Source organism: Silurus meridionalis, chromosome 7, assembly GCF_014805685.1.
Source record: "Silurus meridionalis isolate SWU-2019-XX chromosome 7, ASM1480568v1, whole genome shotgun sequence".
Classification (NCBI taxonomy): Eukaryota; Metazoa; Chordata; class Actinopteri; order Siluriformes; family Siluridae; genus Silurus; species Silurus meridionalis.
The window spans coordinates 11,714,468-11,735,629 of NC_060890.1; the positions used below are offsets into that span (position 1 = coordinate 11,714,468).

The window sequence follows — 21,162 nt, forward strand, 5'->3', positions numbered from 1 at the left end:
AATTTAATGCCTCTTAAAAGACTTTTAATAGTAAAAACTTTATCCTAATCACATATACAGGGAATTAGAAGCCTGTTTAATACACTATGTGTGAGATGAGAACACACCCTGGATGAAATAATAGTTCATTGCAAGACACATATTCACACACTCAAACTGTGAGGCAGCAACGTTACCCTCTTCACCACAACTCAGAATATGCTATTTATTATTTTATGTGACCCACAATGGACTTGTGCATAGATTACATCATCTACATCATCATTTGCAGTAGCCAGCTTCTTTTTTACATATTTTATTTAGGCACTTACACAAGTCAAATATGAACAATGATCACATTCTGTAGTGAACTGTAAACGCTTTAAAGGTAATACATTCAGACAGTACATTTCCCGTGTGCTGTCTTGCTGGAGATACTAAGGAAAACTATGAAAATATTGATGATTTCTTTAAACAGTGTATGTCAATGCATTTTTGATAAATACAAAATAATAAACAAGTACAAAACCTTTGCATTACTAAACAGCTTAGTGACGATTTTGCTAAAAGAAAGCTCAGCTAAAATAAGGCCTCAACTTGTCATACCCACAAACAGAACAAGCAGATACAAATATAAAATCCCACTACCATGATACTATATAAGTACTTTTTTACCAGCTACTAGAACATGTAGGCACTACCTAAAAGCTATCAGAAATACAGACATGTTTGACATGTTGTTACTTCAAACATCTTCTTCCAGAGCATGCCTAGGTGGGAACCATGATCACTTTATTACATATATGTATCTTTCTGCATGTCTGTCATTTCCTCTGTGTAGTACGTACAGTAGCTCTCTACCCTGCGCCATCATGTTTGGTGACAGTTTCCCAAGGGCATATGATTTCCTTGACTCCCCCATGTGCAGCACCATGGCTCTCCTCTTCTTCATCTTCTGAGTCAATAGGGTAGATGCGGCATTCAGGTGGGATGTCGACTTTGATCTGAAAAAAACTGTAGTACGAAAGGAATAGGATTATAGGATTAACTCTCAGGCTTATTTCATAGATGTGTATTTTGTGTGTCTTATTTGTGGGTTTTACTAACTTTGCAATCCTCTTGGGCTGGGGCTGTGCAAGTTGCTCCACTACTTCAAGTGGTTGTACTCTTCCTCCCCCTGCTGTAACAGCACATTTTGGTGAGAGACTAGCAAACATGGACGGCGCATTACATCCTCGCCGAAGGATTCTGCTGAGTGATAGGGCTACACGGGACTTGGATGCAATAGGCTGACTATCCTCTGAAACGGAGACCTCCGAGCTTTCAGTGATAGATGGGATATGAGATGAAACAGGCACCCCACAGTCAAATCTTCTCTCGGAGGCTGGGGTGCTGTCAATGGCCACGCTTATTGGGGAAGGACACACTGCACTGTTGGGCAGGGTCATTAGTCCCGGGGAGGCAGTGGACTGGGACTCACACATGCCTGTGTACACAGCCAAGTGTGGCACAGGCGCTGTGTACCGACACAGCTGCAATACACAGGAAGCAAAAGGTTTAAATAGCCAAAGTCAAATGTAATTAAAACCTTTAGAACAAACAAAACACAAAAGAAGAACAAATAAAAAATAATGTTGTATATGCCATTATGGCTGCCCTTAGTAATATGTATTTACTAATGCATATTAGAACTGTGTAACAGATTGTTTACAATTAAGAAACTCTTTGAAGTGGAACACCATTGGAGTCATAATTCAGTATTTAGATGGTTATAATTGAACTTTAGTTGAACACTTTTTTTCTTATAATCACTAATGACTAATAATTATTGATGAATAGTAATAATGACTAACCACAATTGCAGTCATTCCTATCTGCTCATACACTGTATTGCTTGTGTATAAAGATGAGTTCACGTTGGTCATGAGGTGCCATGTTGAACATCCAGTGTTCAGTATAAGAGAACTGTATGCAAAGCACCACATTTTAACTGCCCATATACAATAAACTCAAACTTGTATGGTCCTGTCAAGCAGACAAAAGAATGAATATGATGAATAGGACACGTGGCTTTGCACGGTTACACAACGTACAGCTGTTATCACTTAGGGTGTACTTGCTGTTGTTGCCAGCTATTTTGACAGTAATGGCTTTATGTTGAGTGATTTTTAGAGGACAGTAAAGCTATACTGCTATACAAGCTGCACATTGACTACTCTAAAATATATTCAAGTTTCATTTCTATAGTATTGTCCCTTAAAAAGATATAATAAAATGATTGCTGAAATTTAAGGGGACTTTTTGTGATACTGTAATTTTTTACACTTTACAATATTATGAAAAAACATGCAAAACAATGATATTTAATGAAGGACAGACACATGATATGACAACATGGACAGAAACAAATTGGGAAAATATGTAAAACTTTATTATATGTATGATTAAGAACACTGAAATGGACAGAATGGTTTGCCTCAAAAGGGACTATTTGCAAGTGAAAGTTCGAACACAAAAAAATGCGAGAATGACATGACTGATGGACAACACATTCAACATATCATCCCTTAAAATTAATCCCATAAAGCATAAGCTTAATATTTAGTTATTCAATACAAAGCATGTGATTAAATAGTAACAGTGAAACAAATAGTTAATTACAAATGAGAAATGAGAATCTTGGTATATAATAAAATTCCTTAATTAATAGAGCAGTCTACTAAATAAATCATTATTTAAAATGTAGCAGTCTGCAGTATTTACGGAGTAAATTGCCTAAACCTATTGTATTCTACTTAGCGAAGCATTCAGAGAAAAATAAGTCTGTGAAAATGCTTCGGCTATGTTTATTCTATTTCCTCATTTTTTTTGAGCCAGTTTGCTCATAACCTGTGTGATGTCCACAGGGCCGCTCGCAGCCAGCTTGGCTTTTTGCGCCTCCTCCTGCTGTCTCAGGATGATGGGACTCAGGCTGGGCCTTCGCTTCTTGGCATTCTGCTCCAGCTGTGCATCACTGAGAGAAAACAAAATGTCAGGCATGTTATCGCATTTGCACTCTGGCAGTGTCTCTTGCTACCGACACCATTCCAATTAAAGAAATATATTATTCTTAATACTTTGCACATTAAAGCAAACCTGAATTTGTGTGGCTCAGGAGCAACAGCCTTTTTCTGGGTGTCTTTAAATACAGAGGATTTAAGATATCGCCCATAAGAATCCTGAATGCAAAGCAAAAATTCTAAAATCAGAATTATATTTATCTTATTGGTGCTGACGGTTTCAGGGGATATGGCTAACCTTCTTCATGAGCATGTAGATGTGAGTCTGGGCAGCATCCAGGACATAGCGATGTGGGTGAGACAGACCCCTCACAGTGATTTCCATCGTCTTTCCATCAATGTTTATCCAACGAGGTGCTCCACGAGCTAGGAACGTCCTAAAAAAAGATTTAACTAAAATCATTTAAATGATAAATGTCTTAGAAAAAAGAAAGTCTTAGAAAGCACCAAAAGATGAAGAGGATTGTGTATAATTTCTTGTATAAGGAGTACTTGAGTAGATTTCATAACACAAAAATATGTAGTGTTACACCTACTTGTAGATCTGCTGGGCTTTCTCTTGCATTGTAGCTGCAGCCCCCCATTTCAGATCTTCACATGCCTCCCAGAATGCAAGATTCTCTCCTATTAATCAAAAGAAAACAATTCCCAATCTCATAGCACAATGAAAACAGACACACTGCTGTCTGTGTTATGACATCATTGTAACTGTGTCCTATAAGTGTCATGTGCTTTGCATAAAAGTCAAAATTCTGAAACTGTCTGAAATGTGATCATTTGTGTACAGCATTGGTGTAAATGTGTTTCAGAAGCAATAAGTTTGTACATGTTTATTTCATGTTACATACCACTGAACTCCTTTTTCAGAAAAAGGCGAAAATCTGCTCGTCCACGTGGATCACAAAGCAGTTCACCAAAGCTAAAAGTCCAGCGCTCCACTCTCATTTTTGTAGGATTTTCAACACTTCAAGCAAAAACACAAGCTGTTTATTACCCAACCTCGCACAAAAGTACCACCATAATTCTAAATAAGAAAATAATGTATTTACTTTGGCATGTTAAGGTCCCAGTAAGTGACATCATCTGTTAACCATGGGCTGCTTGGAAGGCATGGATAAAGGAAGGGGTCATGTTGTTTGTAAGTTGTTGTGTACTTGACAATGCTGCAGTGAGACACAACAGGATTATACGTGTTATTTTGGGTATTAAAAAAAACATTTAAAACTATTTTCTCACAATGCAAAATGGTTTGATATATGACATACGCCCCAATAGACACAGAGGACTTCACTCTTGGCCTCATGATGCACTGTTGAGTGAAGATGATCTGCAGCAGGGAGAATATCAAATAATTAGCTAATTTGTGTTCAAATGTGCCATATATATAAAAACAGTTAAATAACTTATTCACACACACACCTTTGCGTCCAAAAGGGTGAGGCCTCTAGTGAAAATGCTTTCATTTTGGCATTCTTTTAAAAAATTATTATGAATTGAATTTATTCATTAATAATGATCTAAATTCAGGATTTGCTGTAAAGTGCAATGTACACCTGAATGTTGATGTATTTTTAACCGATTATGTGGGAACCGCAAAGTGCATAAAATTAAGCAGATACGGGCCAAGAGCTTCAGTTAATGTTTACATCAAACATGAAAATTGGAAATAATGTGATCTCAGTGACTTTAGTCATGGTAATGTCTGTTAATGCTGGATGAGCTGGTTCGAGAAACGACTGATCTAAAATTTTGCATAAAGTTTACATAACAGTTTACACACAAAAAGGCAAATAAAAAAAAAAAGAAGAGTGGCCAGACTGGTCTGAGCTGACAGGAAGTATCTAAGTATTTAGATGCTTTTCCGTGTATCAGGGTTGTAAATAGTAAGTGTTTGGTTAAGACCATTTTCATTTCACTTTTTATATTGACTGGGTATTTCCACCTATAAAAATGTTGCTCACTCAATGTTTCTGTTTTGCTGCACCATTCGGTGTAAACTCTAGACACTTTATATTTTCAAAGGACATCAGCAGTTGTACTCAATTACTCCCTATGCCATTCTAATGTTTGGAGTGAACATTCATTAAAGCTCTTGGCCAATATCTGCATTTTATGCAGTGTGCTGTTGTTTGATTGGATGTGTACTTAAATGAGGAGGTGTGCATGCGTTCCACATACATATGCAATGTAGCATTAAAAATATATGTAAGGTTTCCACTTACAGTTCTTCTGTAGAAGTCAGATGTTTTTTTCTGAAATATAATTAAAAATAGACCTGGACAATAACTCATATCACTGCTTATTCTTATTGCTTATTCCTATGTGGAATAAACAATCGTCTCCGTAATATTTTAGCCACAATATACATTAAAGCTCATGATTCTTATTTAATTATTAAGTATTTGAAAAATAAATTCACATTAGGTAAAGACAATCTCCATCTGGTATCTCCTTTCACATAGGAGTCAGTCGTTTCAGAAATGTCAGGAAAATAAATCTGGAAAAAAAAAAAAAAAAGAGACAATAGAAAAACGGTCAGACTCAAAGCTTTATATCAAAATCCTGACGAGTGAATTATCTAATATAATAGTCATCTTCTAGCCCAACCAATTTAAAGTATCATGTCTAAGTTTAGCAAGCTCATCTGCACAGCAACTGTGAGATTAGTATAGTATAAATCCTCTTGCATATAAGCTGATAGTGTCCTTGAGAGATTAGATTTATCTACTTTCTTCTGCAGCAGATGAAGTCTCAGCACTATGCATATGCTGTGCTTGTCCACAGAGAAAACTCTACAACTGTAACTTACCTTTTTACCTCCTCCTGATTGGGATCTACAAGTCGTTCCAGTCCATAGTCCATCCCACTAACTGTTCCTGGCTGTTTGGTGAATAGTAGGAATAATATTACATTACATTTCATCCATGTCATTTGATATGAGTCAAAAGTAAATTTCTTTCAGTTAGAATGCAAAAATGTATGATTGTATATAGATATACAGTCACATTTTACAGTAAAATGATGTTTCTCTGAATAACATATGACTTATTAATGATTTCAGCATACAGTTTTGAATCAACATGCAATCTACACAATGCAATTTTAAATTAAAGATAATAATGAATAAATAATGCATAATAGAAATTTTATTTGCCCTATTTAACTATTGATAAAAAAAAGCAATAATGTTTGCTTTATTCTCTTACTGGTGGTCTGTGTACTACCCAGTAGGCTCGCTCTTGGCAGTCAAAAACCACCCGATCTGGTTTTTTTCTCTCTTTCCCTGCCCTGTGTGTGGAGTAAACACATAGTGATGCACTTGTAATCTAGCATCTAAACTTTTAAGAGTGACACCAGTGAAATAATTGATATATAATATATAAAACTGACAGACCTGTACTGCTCTTTTGCCTGCATCACTATAAAGTCCCACTTGTGATTCATCCATTTATATAGATGACTGTACTGCTCCTGGTTAAAAATCTGTATTATTTTCCATATAATAAACACCACACATACCATAGAAACAGTGGCCTGATATTAGTCTTTACCTGTTCATGCAGCTCTAACATTCCCTTTTTACGTATATTTCTCTTTGCCAGGTATATTGCTGGAAAATTCACAAATATAGCAATTAGATTTTCTATAGAGCATAATTAACCCTTTTTAAATAATATAACATTCATTGACAGATGTTCAGCAATTACTACATAAAAAACCTTTATAAATATAAAATGTCTGTATAAATATTTGCAGAAAATAAACAAGTATAACACTGACCATAATCAGTATCCTCCACTGGCCACTGCTGTGCAGGCCAGAAATATGGTGTCTGTGAAAGAATAACAAGCAACTTTATTATCTTATTAATATCATTATCATAAACAGTGATAGTAAATATGAATCCTCTGTAATAATAATAAAAAAAAGTTCACTGTCTGAGGTAAATTCTTTGAGGTTACCTGAAAACGATAGAGAGAGGCATCTGGTTTGATGATAAGTTTCTTGTGGTCCTGCAGTGGGTAAATGTATCCAAATGCCACCATCATGGTGCCCAAGGCCTGTGCCTCTACAGTCAAATAAGACAGAACCATTATCTTACACAAATGATAAAGCTCATATATATATTTTACTACACACTTGTATAAACAATTTGCATTTTAACATGCACATTAAGGCGGGCTAAACCCGAGTACGCAACTTCAGTCATTGTCAGAATGTCAAAGTGTTGTGAAGTTAGTGTGGTTAAAAAAAAAACAATACACGATTTAGCAATTAGCAATCAAATTGCAAAAACTGTTCTCTATCTCTTTCTGTCTCTAAGAAAGCAAGAAGATTTGACTTCTTTTGACTGGCAGAATGAAAATGCCCATACTTACCAGTAGTATTGATTTTGAAACAATTAGAAATCCATTCAACAATATCTTCTCCTGAATGAGATGGAAATAAATATGCGTATGGTTATGTCAGTATCAAGAAATATAACTTCACCAGGCCAGAGAACATGGATAAATGTTGCAACCAAGAGCACAGAACAATTCACTTATTCCTCTAATATCTACTATGTTAGTTACTTGAAGCCTTACCTATTACATACACATATAGTACAGATGATGTCTAGAAGTGAAGTCAGATATCACAGATATTTAAAAAAAATGGCATAACAGACAGAGAAATGCAGTGTTTTGATACACCCTGCGCAGAACAGTTTTTTTTTTCCTTACTCAACACTTCTGTGAGCTCATGACAGGCTTGGAAATTAGTTGTTGATTAACCTCAGTACACATGGGACATTGTTATTGTAATAAACCGTTTACTTGCCAAAAGGAGTACCAAAAAGGAGGCCAAATATTAGACAGTGGAATAAGAATAAGAGAATAAGAGGTTTTTAAATTTAAGCATCTTTCGGAAAATCCATACTACGGTTGGACCCATTACCATAACAACACAAATCTATAATTTACATGAATGTTCTTCTATTCAATAAGCACCAGTTTAAATATTCATTTAACCTCAGTACATGTTTTATTTAAAAACACAGGCTTTTGGGTAAACTCATTGGAACATCTTACAACAATTGTCATGACTGGGTTCACTTATGCAGGGTGAGCATGAGCTCTCTTAATTTGTGGCCAAATAAGTAGTAGTTTGTGCGATTTAATCAGAGCAGCTTCATTAGTGAGGAGGGAGGGTGGGCCTGCTGATCCAATCCATGCGATTTCACTAAATCATTCATCAACACCTCGGGTGTCCTCCCCATGCTAAACACACTTTCCACAAACAGTACTAAGAATAACTTTAACCATATTGCACAAAGAGGAAAATGGGTTGCCCCCATTTCACATTTCAGATTCTTCATGATTTTGTAGCTAAGCATGAAGCAGAGAAAAGCCTTTTCTCCCTAAGACCAGACAGTCTCAAGGAGGGACTCATTGCAGCCAGTCACACTGAGGTTGTCATGGCAATGGATACTTCGTAAGAGGACTCTAATGCATGTTTTACTGAAATACAGAAACTAGTAATCTCAGGAATTCAATGCATTGTGGGAGAATCTCTGCAGGTCAAAGCTATTAGTGTCCCAAGCATTGTCTTGTACTAATAGGTGTATTTCACAGGATTCTCTATTGCATTACAGTCTCCATGCCCACACACAATAAGACATTTGAAGCAGTATGTCTGTACCTGTGATGGCATGAGGGATGGTGGTGATGACAAGTCTCTGGGTCTGAGACTTTACTCCAGTCTTAGGGTCCTGCATTTCCAACACCACAGCCTCCATCTGTCAATATATATACAAAATTAAAATAAAACATACTAACGCAAAGGGAACATGACACTATTTCAGTCACAAAAAAAAAGATGGTAAACAATTCTACAAAATAAATAATGCAGAAGTTGTGTTTCTTTGTGTGAATAAAGTGCTGTATAAATAAAATATTAATGATATTTCTGCAACTTCAGTGTCATTCCTAGCTAAATTGGATGATAATTTGTCATTCATTCAATTTTTAACAAGCCTCTGTTCTTCACATATGGAAATTAAGTGGTTAATATTCATCAGTCTGCATATAATTTCCCAGCAAAGCATCCTGGCCTATATGAGTAAGACTGCATCACATGATAGGATGGAAGGGATGGAAATTCATTCAGTGAATCCCAAGAAGTATTAATGTACATATCTAACAAATGTATGTAAATCCATTATGGCATTTATTCATAATCCAAGCTGACTCCATGCTGTCCTACTGCTAACCAACATTTTTTGGTTATAAACATTTAAGCAAATGCAAATCTTCTAATAACAAAAGCACTCTTTCCACTGTCAACAGGTAAACTGCTATAAGGTCTGAAGCCTGTAATATTCCAGCATGAAGTCATCTCTGCTGGATTCTCACATGCTGTTTCATTTTCTGATGGGTGACCTCTTTGAAATATAGCGGCTGATTGATTGGTGTCTCTCTATAGCTGTTTGAAGTTGCTATTAGCTTTCTAAGGGTGTCTGGCTTTTGAAGATGATTTGGGGACTCATGCACCATCATCCTGATCACAGAGAGTTGTTAGCCAAATGATTGGTCTTTTATAATTCCAAAAGCAACTAAGTGTCTGATTTTTTGCGCACAACAACACTCATTTGTTTACTTCAAAATGTGATTTACGCAGACATTGCTAATTGTTGTGTGTGATTTCATTGTAGCGACAAGGTGGTGATAAAACGACCCTAATTCTTATACCTAATATAGTGGACAATTTATTTGCAGGTAGAAGGACTGCCTGACAGGCTTAAGATAGTTTAGCACACAGTTTTTCTGTATTGCTCATTTTATTCAGATAAATATTTCACGAGACACTGTCTGGCACAGTAACAACACTATTAATAAGTAATTCTTACAGTGCTGTGTGGCTGTATATGTTTATATACGCCTGATTAGGCAAAAAGAAATACAAAGATCATGTAAATGTTCTGGTGAAGTATAGAGTTATTCAGGTGTATGAAAATTTAAAAAGCACCAAATATATTCATGTATTTCATTCAGCAAAATTGTAACCCAGTGAAACTCAGATTGGCTGAAAGAAAACAATCATACAGTAATTCAGGTTTACACTGTCAATCAATAGAGAAAATCACGCTGGGAAACCCATGTGTTGTGCTGAATGACACAAAAATCTTGCATGATGATGATGATGATGATGATGTTTTGGTTGTCAACCCACCTTTTTCAGACAAGCCATCCGCGGTCTGTAACGCTGGCCATGATCCCGCACGTTTCTTATAGTCATGTTGGTGTGTTTTTTTTTTCTTCGATTACAAAATGCTGCTGACAGTCTGATGACTGACAAGGACCAAGCAATACAAATTATGACCAAAGAGATCTCGGGCAGGCGTGTGAGGATTTCCGATTCTCCCGGCGTCTAATCTCCTCTTATTATCATATTGATATCCACAAAGACGATGCTGGTCTCCGCCAATCAGCGAGCAGCTCCGCTCCCACAAGTAAAACCTGTCACATCCTGCAGAGAAAGCCGAGGGGAGCTGTTTTACACTCACACCACCAGCAGAGGGCGCGTCGTCACCACCGGCTCATTGTTATATGGGCTTTCTCAATAGAACAAACAATGGCAGTTTGCAACTTATAAGTGTACTTTATTTAATCTATTGTGGGTTGATATATTTTAATGCAACGAATAATTACGGGCAAAGAAAACGCACCGCTTTGTAACAAATCAGTGCATGTTTTATATCTCACGTCTACATTTTTTTTTGTTACATTCTTATCACCCTGATACATGTTCATCTAATAAACAGAAAATAGATATCCCAGATCAGTTTACGATCTCGAAATTCTAAGCACGGTGAATATTTTATCACTTCTTTTCAAAGGTTTTTTGTCCCCTCGCAATGACCTGAGATCAGCAGAGGGGCTGCGGCCCGAGCAACTCGACGCGAAAGTTACCGCCCAGCTTTGTGCACGCGCACGGGAGCGCGCCCTCGTCAGTGATGGGATCCATGAAGTCGTTACTACAAAAATGGCTGATTTCCTGCCCTCCCGGACGGCGATAGTTTGTATCCCCAGTTGTCTGCTGTCCAGCAACGAAGTCGAACAGCAGAGGAAATCTAAAGAGATAGACCGGTTGATTAATCGGGAGAAGACGTACGTGAAGCGCCTGGTGAAGATATTACTGCTCGGAGCAGGCGAGAGCGGCAAGTCAACTTTCCTGAAGCAAATGCGCATAATTCATGGCCAGGACTTCGATCAGCGGGCCAGAGAAGAGTTCCGGGCTACTATCTACAGCAATATTATCAAAGGTAGGACTTTCTCATCAACCCCGCACACTCTTCTTTATAGGTCGGTAACGCGTTTTGGCGTGTCCGGACTCCACCCTTCGATTATTTTACAGTGAAAAGTGATTTCCGTGGCGAAGTTTTTTCTCTGTGCGATAAGACTCGCGGTAAAAGCGTATAAAAGCCACCAGAAGCGGAGTTAGCCGCAGTAGCTCTGCTCACTTCAGCTCACTCTCCGGCTTCGCGCCACGCCTTGTACTTCACCCAAAACTATCCCAAAACTACGCGTTTCAGTCGATAAAATCGGGTAAAATCACATTTTACACGCCACACTGAATCACGTGAGATGATAAATGAGCTTTTCCACTACTTCCTAAAGTGACTCGGGTTGACAAAATTGTCAGCTCGGATAGTTTTAAGGTTCTTTTCCCTTAGCTAGCTGGCTAAGCCTGTGTTTTTGTTGTTCAAAATGAAATCAGTGTGTGTTTATGGCCTCATCTTTCACATATATGCTGATTAGAATCTGTCTGAACTGGAAAAAGTAGCACAACGTGTGTGCTTTTATATATCTAATCACTTTTAGGTGCTCTCATGTGATTGGATATGTGTGTGTGTGTGTGTGTGTGTGTGTGTGTGTGTGTAGGAATCCGAGTACTGGTGGATGCCAGAGAAAAGCTGCACATCCCATGGGGAGACTCCTCTAACCAGACACACGGCGAGGTCCTGATGGCCTTCGACACACGCTCGGCCATGATGGCTCAGGGAATTGTGGAGACCAAAGTCTTCCTGCATTATCTGCCTTCCATCCACACCCTGTGGGCTGACAGCAGCATTCAGAGTGCATACGACCGGAGAAGAGAGTTCCAGTTGGTGAGTTTCTCTCACACACACACACACACGCACACAAACATGCAGCCCATATATCATCACAAGGGCCATACAGCTCATATTCATTGATATTATTGTTTTGATGTTATTGTTGGAAGTAAATATATTGCTGTTAATGTGCTCTACCTTGCAGGCATGCTGTAACACTTTCTCCACTTCATTTTGTAATTTTCTTGAGTTAGTATGGTGGTGTGTGTCAGAGCTCTGTTTGGCATGATTAGTTGCAAGCTGAAATCATTTCTTCCTGAAATTCCATTTCTTGTTATACACTAAGAGGTGAAATACAGATCTATATTTTACTTTAATTAAAACCAGAAGGGTGAGGCAGACAAGATCTTTACACTTAAAAGAATTGAAGGTTTCTGATGTTTATTTAAACATTTTTAATTAATTTTTTTTTTAGCTGAAATGGATTTCTGTGACATGCCTCATAACTACATAAATATAGTTTTATATATTTTATGAATGGATACACATTTTTTTTTATTCCTGAATTTGGAATAGTGATATTGTTTAAATAACTATTTACTTTGAGTTTTGCCGTGTGTGTGTGTGTGTGTGTGTGTGTAAAATATAAATTAATTGTGGAGTTCTGTAACCAATAATGATAGGCCAAAGAAACACATTAGTGCACCTCTTATTCATATCTGTGTAGATATATTTTTCATATATATATATATATATATATATATATATATATATATATATATATACACATATACACACACACACACACACCCCCCTTAGATTCTATCATATTCTGTAGGTGTAATTGCTGAACCATTTTAGTCCAACACCACACCTCATTAAACAGTGATAATGACTAATTGAGGTGGTCTTTATATTAGATTGTGTTTTTTGTTTGTTTAATAGATTTCAAGATATTTTATAGATTTGCTTATTGCCTACTACAGTCTTAAGTCTAAAAAATTAACATGAGGGTCGTTACACGGTGGTTCACAACAGAAAGTGAAACCCCCTGTCATGTGGTCAGAATCTTTTCTTCCCCTTTCTTTTTCCTTTAGCAGTTTTTTGCTTTTTTTTGGCCCCTTTTGAAATTTAGTTCAGTGCTTTCAGGATTTGTTGAATCATGTGAATTTTAAGATCCAGGAACAAATTCAAACAATGTCACCCTGACTCTAAGCCCAGTGCTGTTCTCTACATAAAGAGGGAATAAGGGATTGGGAAAAACTGGTGATTTACTGTTTAAGATTGAGTACTGAGAGGCAAAGGTCACAACTGTTATGTGAAGTAATTAGAAGTACCTCGTAATGCACAAAGTTGTGTAGCATTTCATAACTGACTTTCTATTCATGCTTTTTTTTTTTTTTTTGCTTTTAAGTAAAATTCTCATTAATGTCTTCAAGTTCAAGAAAAAAGTTTACTTTTATTACTGTGAAAGTTGCTGGATGTCATATAGGATTGATGGAATGTCAGTTGCTGGATAGTAATGCTCTGTTCTTTCTTTCTTCTGTTTAGGGTGAATCAGTAAAATATTTCCTGGACAGTTTGGATAGAATTGGAGCGCCGGTAAATCTATTGACTTTAAACTTGAAAAATAGACCATTTTAAAAAGGATCATTTATTCATAGTAAAGTTCTTTTGGATGGATTGTTTTATGGTTTAAATTTATTTATTGGTTTATGTATTTTATTTGTAGGATTATTTACCAACCCAACAGGACATACTTCTGGCACGGAAGCCTACAAAGGGCATCCACGAGTATGACTTTGAGATCAAGAACGTTCCGTTCAAGATGGTGGATGTGGGCGGGCAGCGGTCAGAGCGTCGACGATGGTTCGAGTGTTTTGACTGTGTCACTTCTGTGCTCTTTTTGGCGTCATCTAGTGAGTATGACCAGGTTCTAATGGAGGACCGTCAGACCAACAGGCTCATGGAGTCACTCAACATATTCGACACCATCATCAACAATCGTGTGTTTTCTAGAGCATCCATCATTCTTTTCCTTAATAAGACAGACCTGCTGGAGGAGAAAGTACAGACTGTGTCTATCGCTGAATATTTTCCTGACTTCAATGAAGATCCCCACAATCTGGCCGATGTACAGAAGTTCCTGGTGGAATGCTTCCGTGGTAAGCGACGTGAACAGCAGGTGAAACCCTTCTACCATCACTTTACCACAGCCATTAACACAGAGAACATCCGCCTTGTCTTCCGAGATGTCAAGGACACAATCCTGCATGAAAATTTGAAGCAGCTTATGTTACAATGACGGACTTGCCCTAATGCTAAAGAGCTTTCCACTTTTAATGAGGTTTTAATTCTAGTACAAGTGATTTAGTAACTACCCTGAAAAAAAGCAAAACCCACAGGCAAATTATTCCCTGCAAAGATGTGACTACTTTCCCTCCTAATTTTTTTTTATTTTTTTAAATTTTTTTATTTTTTTTGTCGTCTGTTTTATTCCAATAAGCTGAGTCACTTGTCTATATTATTACCATCAGTGCCACTTTTAATTGTTTTATTTAAAATGTTTCTATAAACTATAAAACACCACCATGTTTGGTGATTTAATCGAACACACAGCATCTCTGCTACTGTCAGTACAATCAGTACAACACTTTTCTCCAGTCTGGATAATCCACTGGTGCTGAACAGAGATTTCATTTTGTGTTAATTTAAAGAATTCATCACTTATGACCAGCAGTTGGCCATCTGTTCTATTTGGCAGATGCAACTTACACTGACACAAAGCTACTACTGCCCCACTACCACTGTTCAGACCATTAATGCAAAAATATCAATTTTAAGAACTTTTTTAAAGATAATATTTTGTGTGTTTTCATGTCTGGACATGCCTTAAAGTAAAGTGGTAAATGTTATTAGTCACACTCCAAGATGAATGATAAACTGCTGAGACTCAGGGGCTGTAAATATACGTTATAGACATGTTATTGGTGGACTTCCATGACCGGGATTAGAGACTCCTTTTCACCATTTCAGGATTCGGTGAGTCTTGTAATATCCCACTATGAAAAACGTATCCCATATCGGTGCACTCCATTATAAGGTACCTGTGTATGTAGTACTATTGTCTTTGTGCCGTATAAAAGGGAAAGTCTGAATGGTTTTTTTTTTGTTTGTTTTTTTGTTATACAGATTCTATGTTGTATAAAGCCCTTGTCTGTAGAGTCTTTGTTTGTTTGTTTTTAAAAACAATTGCTTGTTCATCTTTCACTTTTGCCTTATCACTCGAATGAAGTGCAGACAGAATTGTGCATTAAAACCTTCCTAAAGTGGATTATCACAATTAATGTACCAAAATAATAAATGTGTACATATGGCTTCAGTGCAGAAGCCGCTTAGGCCAAACGGACTGTATGCCCTATCTAATAAATAATGAACAACCTGTGTGAACAATTTTCAGGGTTTGTGGGGCTTTTTGTCTTTTCTTTTATTTCATGAAGTATATTTCGTTCCAAAATAGACAAACATTTAGTACTCACCTCAAACTGAAATACGGTGTTATTAATAACTCTGGTGTATTTCAGTTTGTCACTTCACTGGCTGCTTTTGGCAGTGATGAAGATGGCCTCATGAGAAAATCCTTTTAGATCTTATGTTGGCTTCCATATGTAACTGAGAATATGAACGTTTTATAGTGCCTACCCGGTTGTATACATAACGTTATGTTCTGTGGGTCTAAACCTTATTCATCACCATCCTGTAATCTGACTTTCATAAAAAACTGGGATTGGTGCCCAAGTTTAGCAACAGAATTTCTTGTAGTGTTTAGTTCTGAAATTATTATTGTACAGTATCAATATCATTTAATGTCAGTCTTTAATGTTGTTTTTTTTTTTTTCTTTTTTTTTTTTGCATAACTATCTTTGGTTGATTAAAGCCATCTGTTTTACAAAGATAATTCAGTTTTGAGTTTGTTGGTGTTCTTGATCTCCTGCTAACATTTACATTAAAATGCTGTTTTACTGCAAATACGATTTTGTTATAATTAATGATTATTACCAGCTTTATTAATGGCAGGTCAGTGGTGCACCAAATATTGTTGCTACCTCAGCTCCAGTGTTCTGAGTTAAATCTGAGCTCAGGTTGAACTCTGCTTACAGTTTCTGTGCATGTTCTTCCAATATCAATGGGGTTTCACAATATTCTTCATTTTGCTCCCCACATACCAAAGCATGCCAGTAGATGATTTGGCTAAATACATTGTCCTCAAGAGGTGTGGGTGTGGACCTCAGTTGCCATAAGATGAACAGGCATCACATTGAGAGATTGTTTCCAGGATAGGCTTCAGGTCCACCCTGGACAGTATGAAGTGGTTCCATTAAAATATATATTAATAACGCATTACATTCATACGGGGGAAAAATTCAGTGTGAAGGGAATACGATAGAGAAGAGGTTTTCACGCCCTCAACAGAAACTCAGTTTCAATCTATATCTTCTAAATAATAATAATTTGGTTATTTTCTTAACAATGTGATTCAAATAATCTGGAAAAGGTGAGAGATTTGCTTAAGAGCTGTTGACGCACATGTTGGCCATGATTAAGAGCAAGAAATGGTTTCACTTTTGTTTTTTACAGCATAAGAAGTGTGTCTGTGGTCTGTGAATAACAGGAGTGGTGTTTTTTGAATGAAAGTGATTTATAAAGCACGATTAAGTGTATTGACAGATAGACTTGTGCTTTATAGATGTATAATATATCGATTTGTAACTTTTATCTTGAAGAAGGCTCCAAACCCGGAAACCCTCACAAAGCCGCTAACAGCCACAACACGTGATTTAGTAGTATGACGTCATCCCCTGATTTGACGTCCTTTCGCTGTTTTTCTGTGTTGTTTTGTTTACTGGCGACTTTTGTAATAGTTTGAAGATTGTATGTTTGATCAGCGAATTGTGGTTTTCCTGTGACAAGTCTTTCCATTAGCATGACAGGTAATGAACGTGAATCAGAAAAGGTATTTTAAAGCGAAAGCAGTTCTGATCTCACTCTGGGGAAAGTCCAGGAGATTCACATTCCCCCACACTGTCTGTGTTTATCGCTTTAATTGGGGTTCAGCCGTGAAGAGAAATTCACATATCAGCAACATGTGACGTTAAAGATCTTCATCAGAACTGCGGTAAAGGCTTTGTGCGTCAGTATGGATGAACGGAAATGTTTCCTGTAGTTGTAAATGTTTATAGAAACCGAAAAGCATAGAAGCAGGAGATAACAGATTGTGAAGGACCTGTATTAGTTTAAAAAAATCTCCAATTCAGTCCTGGGGATCCACTGAGCTGCACATTTGTAAGGTTTCCTTGCTTCCAACGCACACTTCCTGACTGACATGATAAATAAGATATATGAATCTTGTCTCGTGTGTTCAGGAGTGAGAAAAGGACTGGAGATAGAAACCTTTGAGTTGCACCTCAGATGATGTGTGCATGGAAGTGTTACTTAAAGGATGTAATATTAACTAGTGCCTTGTGAAAGTTTTATCCATAGATCTTGAAGGTCTTCTAGTATCATAAACTGCTGAGATAACACACTCCAGATGCAGTGCCTAGAACATCCTGTGGAGAAGCTTCGCTCAGTCCTTCTCTCTACTCGTAAGGATCTCATAGAGGCCTATGAGGAGTACAGCAGAGAGGAAAAGCGGTTTCTTGAGGAGGGTCTCCTCCCTGTCAGTCCACTTTTCACTGCAATCACCATTCACTCTGATTCTGACTGGATTTCTGCCCACCCTGAAGATCCTCAGGACTTCCAGAGCTTCTACACCAACCCATACCGCAGTACACCCGACTCCGGCCACAAGACCATTTATATACAAACTATTGGTTAGTCAAAACCTCCTCATATGATGCAATGTTGTATACAGGGTAAGTTGCTTGTAACATGTTTATGTGGTCCACAGGGTCCTTTGGGGATGGAGCAGGGATCACTGAGCAGTATGTGGAGTGGCTGAGGGAATACTGTGAGGCATTTTATTATGGCCTGATGGTCAAGCTTTTACCAACTGTAACTGTAGCAGCCACTAACTGCGCATTTCGTGTCAACAGTAACACAAATAACCTGCAGCTTCATGCAGGTGAGCACTATATTCAAAATGGCATGCCTATTGTGGCTGCTTGGAAAATGTTGAGATGGATTTAGGCCACTTTAGCCGATGCCCTGCAGAGGGCAGTCAGTCTACAGACTAGAAAATTGTGGCGTAGCTCTTTAGTGATCTTCATCTATTCACCTCTTTCACTTTTTCAATTTATTTGTGTCTTGTTATATTCAGGTTTTTTTTTCTCCAAACTTTTTCTCCCTTTTCATAGGAGACCTGTTGGAATTTTTGAAAAAGAGGAAGCCAAAAGATGCATTTTGCATTGTTGGTATCACCATGATTGATTTGTACCCAAAAGACTCCTGGAACTTTGTCTTTGGTCAAGCGTCACTCACTGAAGGTGATATCTCACTGGTGTTATTGTCAGATTTGCCTTTCAGCATGCTATCTTGTCCTCTTTTTTTGCATTTCCCTGTTATGGTTTATGACCAAATTAGAGTTTGCACATTCAGGATATGGCTTTTTGAGCAGTGGTAGCTCAGTGGTTAATGCTTTGGATTACTGGTCAGAAGGTTGGGGGTTCAAGCCCCAGCACGGCCAAGCTGCCCATTAAACAAGGCCTTTAACCCAATCTGCTCCGGGGTTGCTGTATAATGGCTGACCCGGTACTTTGACCCCAGCATTCTGACAAGCTGGGATATGCAAAAGAATATATATAATTTCACTGTGCTATAATGTATATGTAGCAAATAAACCTTTCTTTCTTTCTTTCTTTCTTTCTTTCTTTCTTTCTTTCTTTCTTTCTTTCTTTTTGTCACTAGTGTTAATTTTAAAATCTAATAAACAAGACTGCTTAAATTACATAAATACATTTTAATAAGCTGGTAAAATGTAAACACTAATATATATATTTTTTTTAAGTAATGAGACAAAGTTTTATATAACATTTACGTTTATAATTGTATCCTTTGTGCACAAATTGCTGTGAACAGTTGGTCTAACTATGAGCACTCTGTCTTGAAGGTATGGGCGTTTTCAGCTTTGCTAGGTATGATAATGATTTCTACAAAAGGAGTTATGCCGGACGGTTAAAGAAGGCAATAAAACTGAAGCCAGGGGACTACAGTGTATTCCAGAGCTACTACACACCTCCCATTAGCAGCACTCTGCTCCTCCGCTCCTGTAAGGTGTGACTGGACCTTAAAATAGTATTTCCAACCCTATTTAAACCATGAGTGTACAATATTTATGTAAAAATTTTATTGTAAGCAGAGTGAAATTACTTCTCTCTCTCTCTCTCTCTCTCTCTCTCTCTCTCTATATATATATATACACACACACACACACACACACACACACACATATATAAGCGCTGTCAATCGATTAAAATATTTAATCGTGATTAATCGCATGATTGTCATGAGTTAACTCGTGTTTAATCGCAACTTAATCGCACATTTTTTATCTGTTCTAGACTTGGTGAGTAAAACAAATGTTTAGTGATTAAATATTATATTTTATTGAAGTTTTCTTTTTTATATTTCTGACTAAATAAAGGATGTGAATAAATGTGTTGCATTCATGGTTTTAATTTCGCCTCTTTTATATTTATTTATACATGTTAATGAAAAATGGTCAAACAGAAATGCATGCTGCATGATTTGCGTGTTAATAACACTGTGCCGTTAAAAATTAATTCGCGATAACGTTATTAACGTGTACAATTTGACAGCCCTAATATATATCTCTTCTTCTTTCGGCTCCTCCCATTACGGGGTCACCATAGCGGATTATCCGTCTCCATACCACCCTGTTCACCACCTTTCTATATCTTAAATTATTGCTCAGGGTTTGTGTTAATGATTTTAGAATATCAGTTTTGGATTCTTATTTATGATGTTTAGTTTTTTTTCTGCTGTATTTGCAGACTTTGACTCATGAGATTGGGCACATATTTGGGGTCAAGCACTGCCAATGGCTCCAGTGTGTTATGCAAGGATCCAACCATTTAGACGAATCAGATCGTCGTCCACCTGATCTTTGCCCCATCTGCCTCAGGAAACTACAGTGTGCCATTGGCTTTAGGATTGCTGACAGGTACAAGGTAGGATGGTTTCTTGAAGGAGCCAAAATGTTACCTGTCTCAAATAATTAAGCAAAGGCAGTAAATTCACTGAACTGTGTCGTCTGACACGTTAGTTTATTGTGAAATGTCTCTTGCAGGCTTTGCTACAATGGATAGAGAATGCAGCTGAAAGTTCTGAACATCAGTCAGGAAAACCCACACAAGCTTTCCAATACTTCAGACAGTGGTTATGTAAGTGTTTGTGCAAACTGGCAGATGACACACTTTAAATATCTTACATATTAGTAGACGAGAAGACATAATATATAATGTTTGGTAGTTATGTCATCAGTCAATCAAAGAAGATTGCATTGCAATGCATTGGTTTTCTGTACTGACACTTTAATATGGAAAACAGATATTTACTACAAAAATATGACTTTAAAATGTATAACACTGATTAGATGTGTATGAAATATATTCATTTGAATAAAAAAAGGTAAAGTGCCATTGTGTGAACATCTTATTGCTATTCAAGACACATAAAATATATTTTTGTGAATGTACACTACAAGTATTTCTTTTACAGCAGTATTAATTAAATAATTGTATAAGTTATAATAGTTGTAGTGTGGTTGAAATGAGGAGATTAAGAGCAGTTTAAAATTAAACTGCTCTTAGTTTTAATATTCCTAGTACAGTCATTGTAAAATAATAAAGAATAAAAGAACAATCATAAACTCTGTATTAACCTGACAATCATTAGTACAAGTGTCTAGCATTTACAGTAAATCAGCCATAAGTTTATGTTGACCTGAATTTACCTAAAGAAACATTAAGATGCAACGTTGTGTCAAAGAAAGAATTGGTCCGAAAT

At 37.1% G+C, this 21,162-nt stretch overlaps 3 protein-coding genes and 1 long non-coding RNA gene across 7 annotated transcripts; 2 read left to right on the plus strand and 2 right to left on the minus strand.

Annotated features, from left to right (window-relative positions):
• Nucleotides 1-363: 363 nt before the first annotated feature.
• rgs9b (regulator of G protein signaling 9b) lies at nucleotides 364-10,486 on the minus strand. Of its 2 annotated transcripts, XM_046854057.1 has the most exons (19): nucleotides 10,251-10,486; nucleotides 8,721-8,817; nucleotides 7,418-7,468; nucleotides 7,001-7,107; nucleotides 6,819-6,870; nucleotides 6,590-6,648; nucleotides 6,433-6,509; nucleotides 6,245-6,326; nucleotides 5,856-5,918; nucleotides 5,261-5,290; nucleotides 4,304-4,365; nucleotides 4,088-4,201; nucleotides 3,887-4,002; nucleotides 3,575-3,662; nucleotides 3,277-3,415; nucleotides 3,115-3,197; nucleotides 2,869-2,992; nucleotides 1,087-1,511; nucleotides 364-993 (listed from the first exon to the last, which is right to left on the minus strand). In XM_046854057.1, exons 1-19 carry the CDS (start codon nucleotides 10,314-10,316, stop codon nucleotides 837-839), a joined length of 1,992 nt encoding a protein of 663 aa, XP_046710013.1. In that variant the 5' UTR covers nucleotides 10,317-10,486; the 3' UTR covers nucleotides 364-836. The 2 variants fall into 2 exon arrangements, with proteins under 2 accessions (XP_046710013.1, XP_046710014.1); XM_046854058.1 differs by lacking the exons at nucleotides 364-993; nucleotides 1,087-1,511 and having other exon boundaries at nucleotides 2,389-2,992; nucleotides 10,251-10,464.
• A 448-nt stretch (nucleotides 10,487-10,934) lies between these two features.
• On the plus strand, nucleotides 10,935-15,594 carry gna13a (guanine nucleotide binding protein (G protein), alpha 13a). Its single transcript, XM_046854059.1, has 4 exons — nucleotides 10,935-11,343; nucleotides 11,963-12,189; nucleotides 13,687-13,737; nucleotides 13,868-15,594. The coding sequence occupies exons 1-4, from the start codon at nucleotides 11,064-11,066 to the stop codon at nucleotides 14,438-14,440; spliced, it is 1,131 nt and encodes a 376-aa protein (XP_046710015.1). The 5' UTR covers nucleotides 10,935-11,063; the 3' UTR covers nucleotides 14,441-15,594.
• On the minus strand, nucleotides 15,265-16,763 carry LOC124388929. Its single transcript, XR_006926489.1, has 2 exons — nucleotides 16,723-16,763; nucleotides 15,265-16,490 (listed from the first exon to the last, which is right to left on the minus strand). It is a non-coding gene; the product is annotated as an uncharacterized LOC124388929 (long non-coding RNA).
• Nucleotides 16,764-16,987: 224 nt separating this feature from the next.
• Nucleotides 16,988-20,870, plus strand: LOC124388928 (archaemetzincin-2). 3 transcript variants are annotated; one of them, XM_046854061.1, is made up of 7 exons: nucleotides 16,988-17,126; nucleotides 17,677-18,008; nucleotides 18,086-18,259; nucleotides 18,492-18,620; nucleotides 19,244-19,407; nucleotides 20,148-20,324; nucleotides 20,444-20,870. In XM_046854061.1, the coding sequence occupies exons 2-7, from the start codon at nucleotides 17,726-17,728 to the stop codon at nucleotides 20,573-20,575; spliced, it is 1,059 nt and encodes a 352-aa protein (XP_046710017.1). In that variant the 5' UTR covers nucleotides 16,988-17,126; nucleotides 17,677-17,725; the 3' UTR covers nucleotides 20,576-20,870. The 3 variants fall into 3 exon arrangements, with proteins under 3 accessions (XP_046710017.1, XP_046710016.1, XP_046710018.1); XM_046854060.1 differs by having other exon boundaries at nucleotides 16,990-17,126; nucleotides 17,665-18,008; XM_046854062.1 differs by having other exon boundaries at nucleotides 16,992-18,008; nucleotides 20,148-20,317.
• The last annotated feature ends 292 nt before the right edge of the window (nucleotides 20,871-21,162 follow it).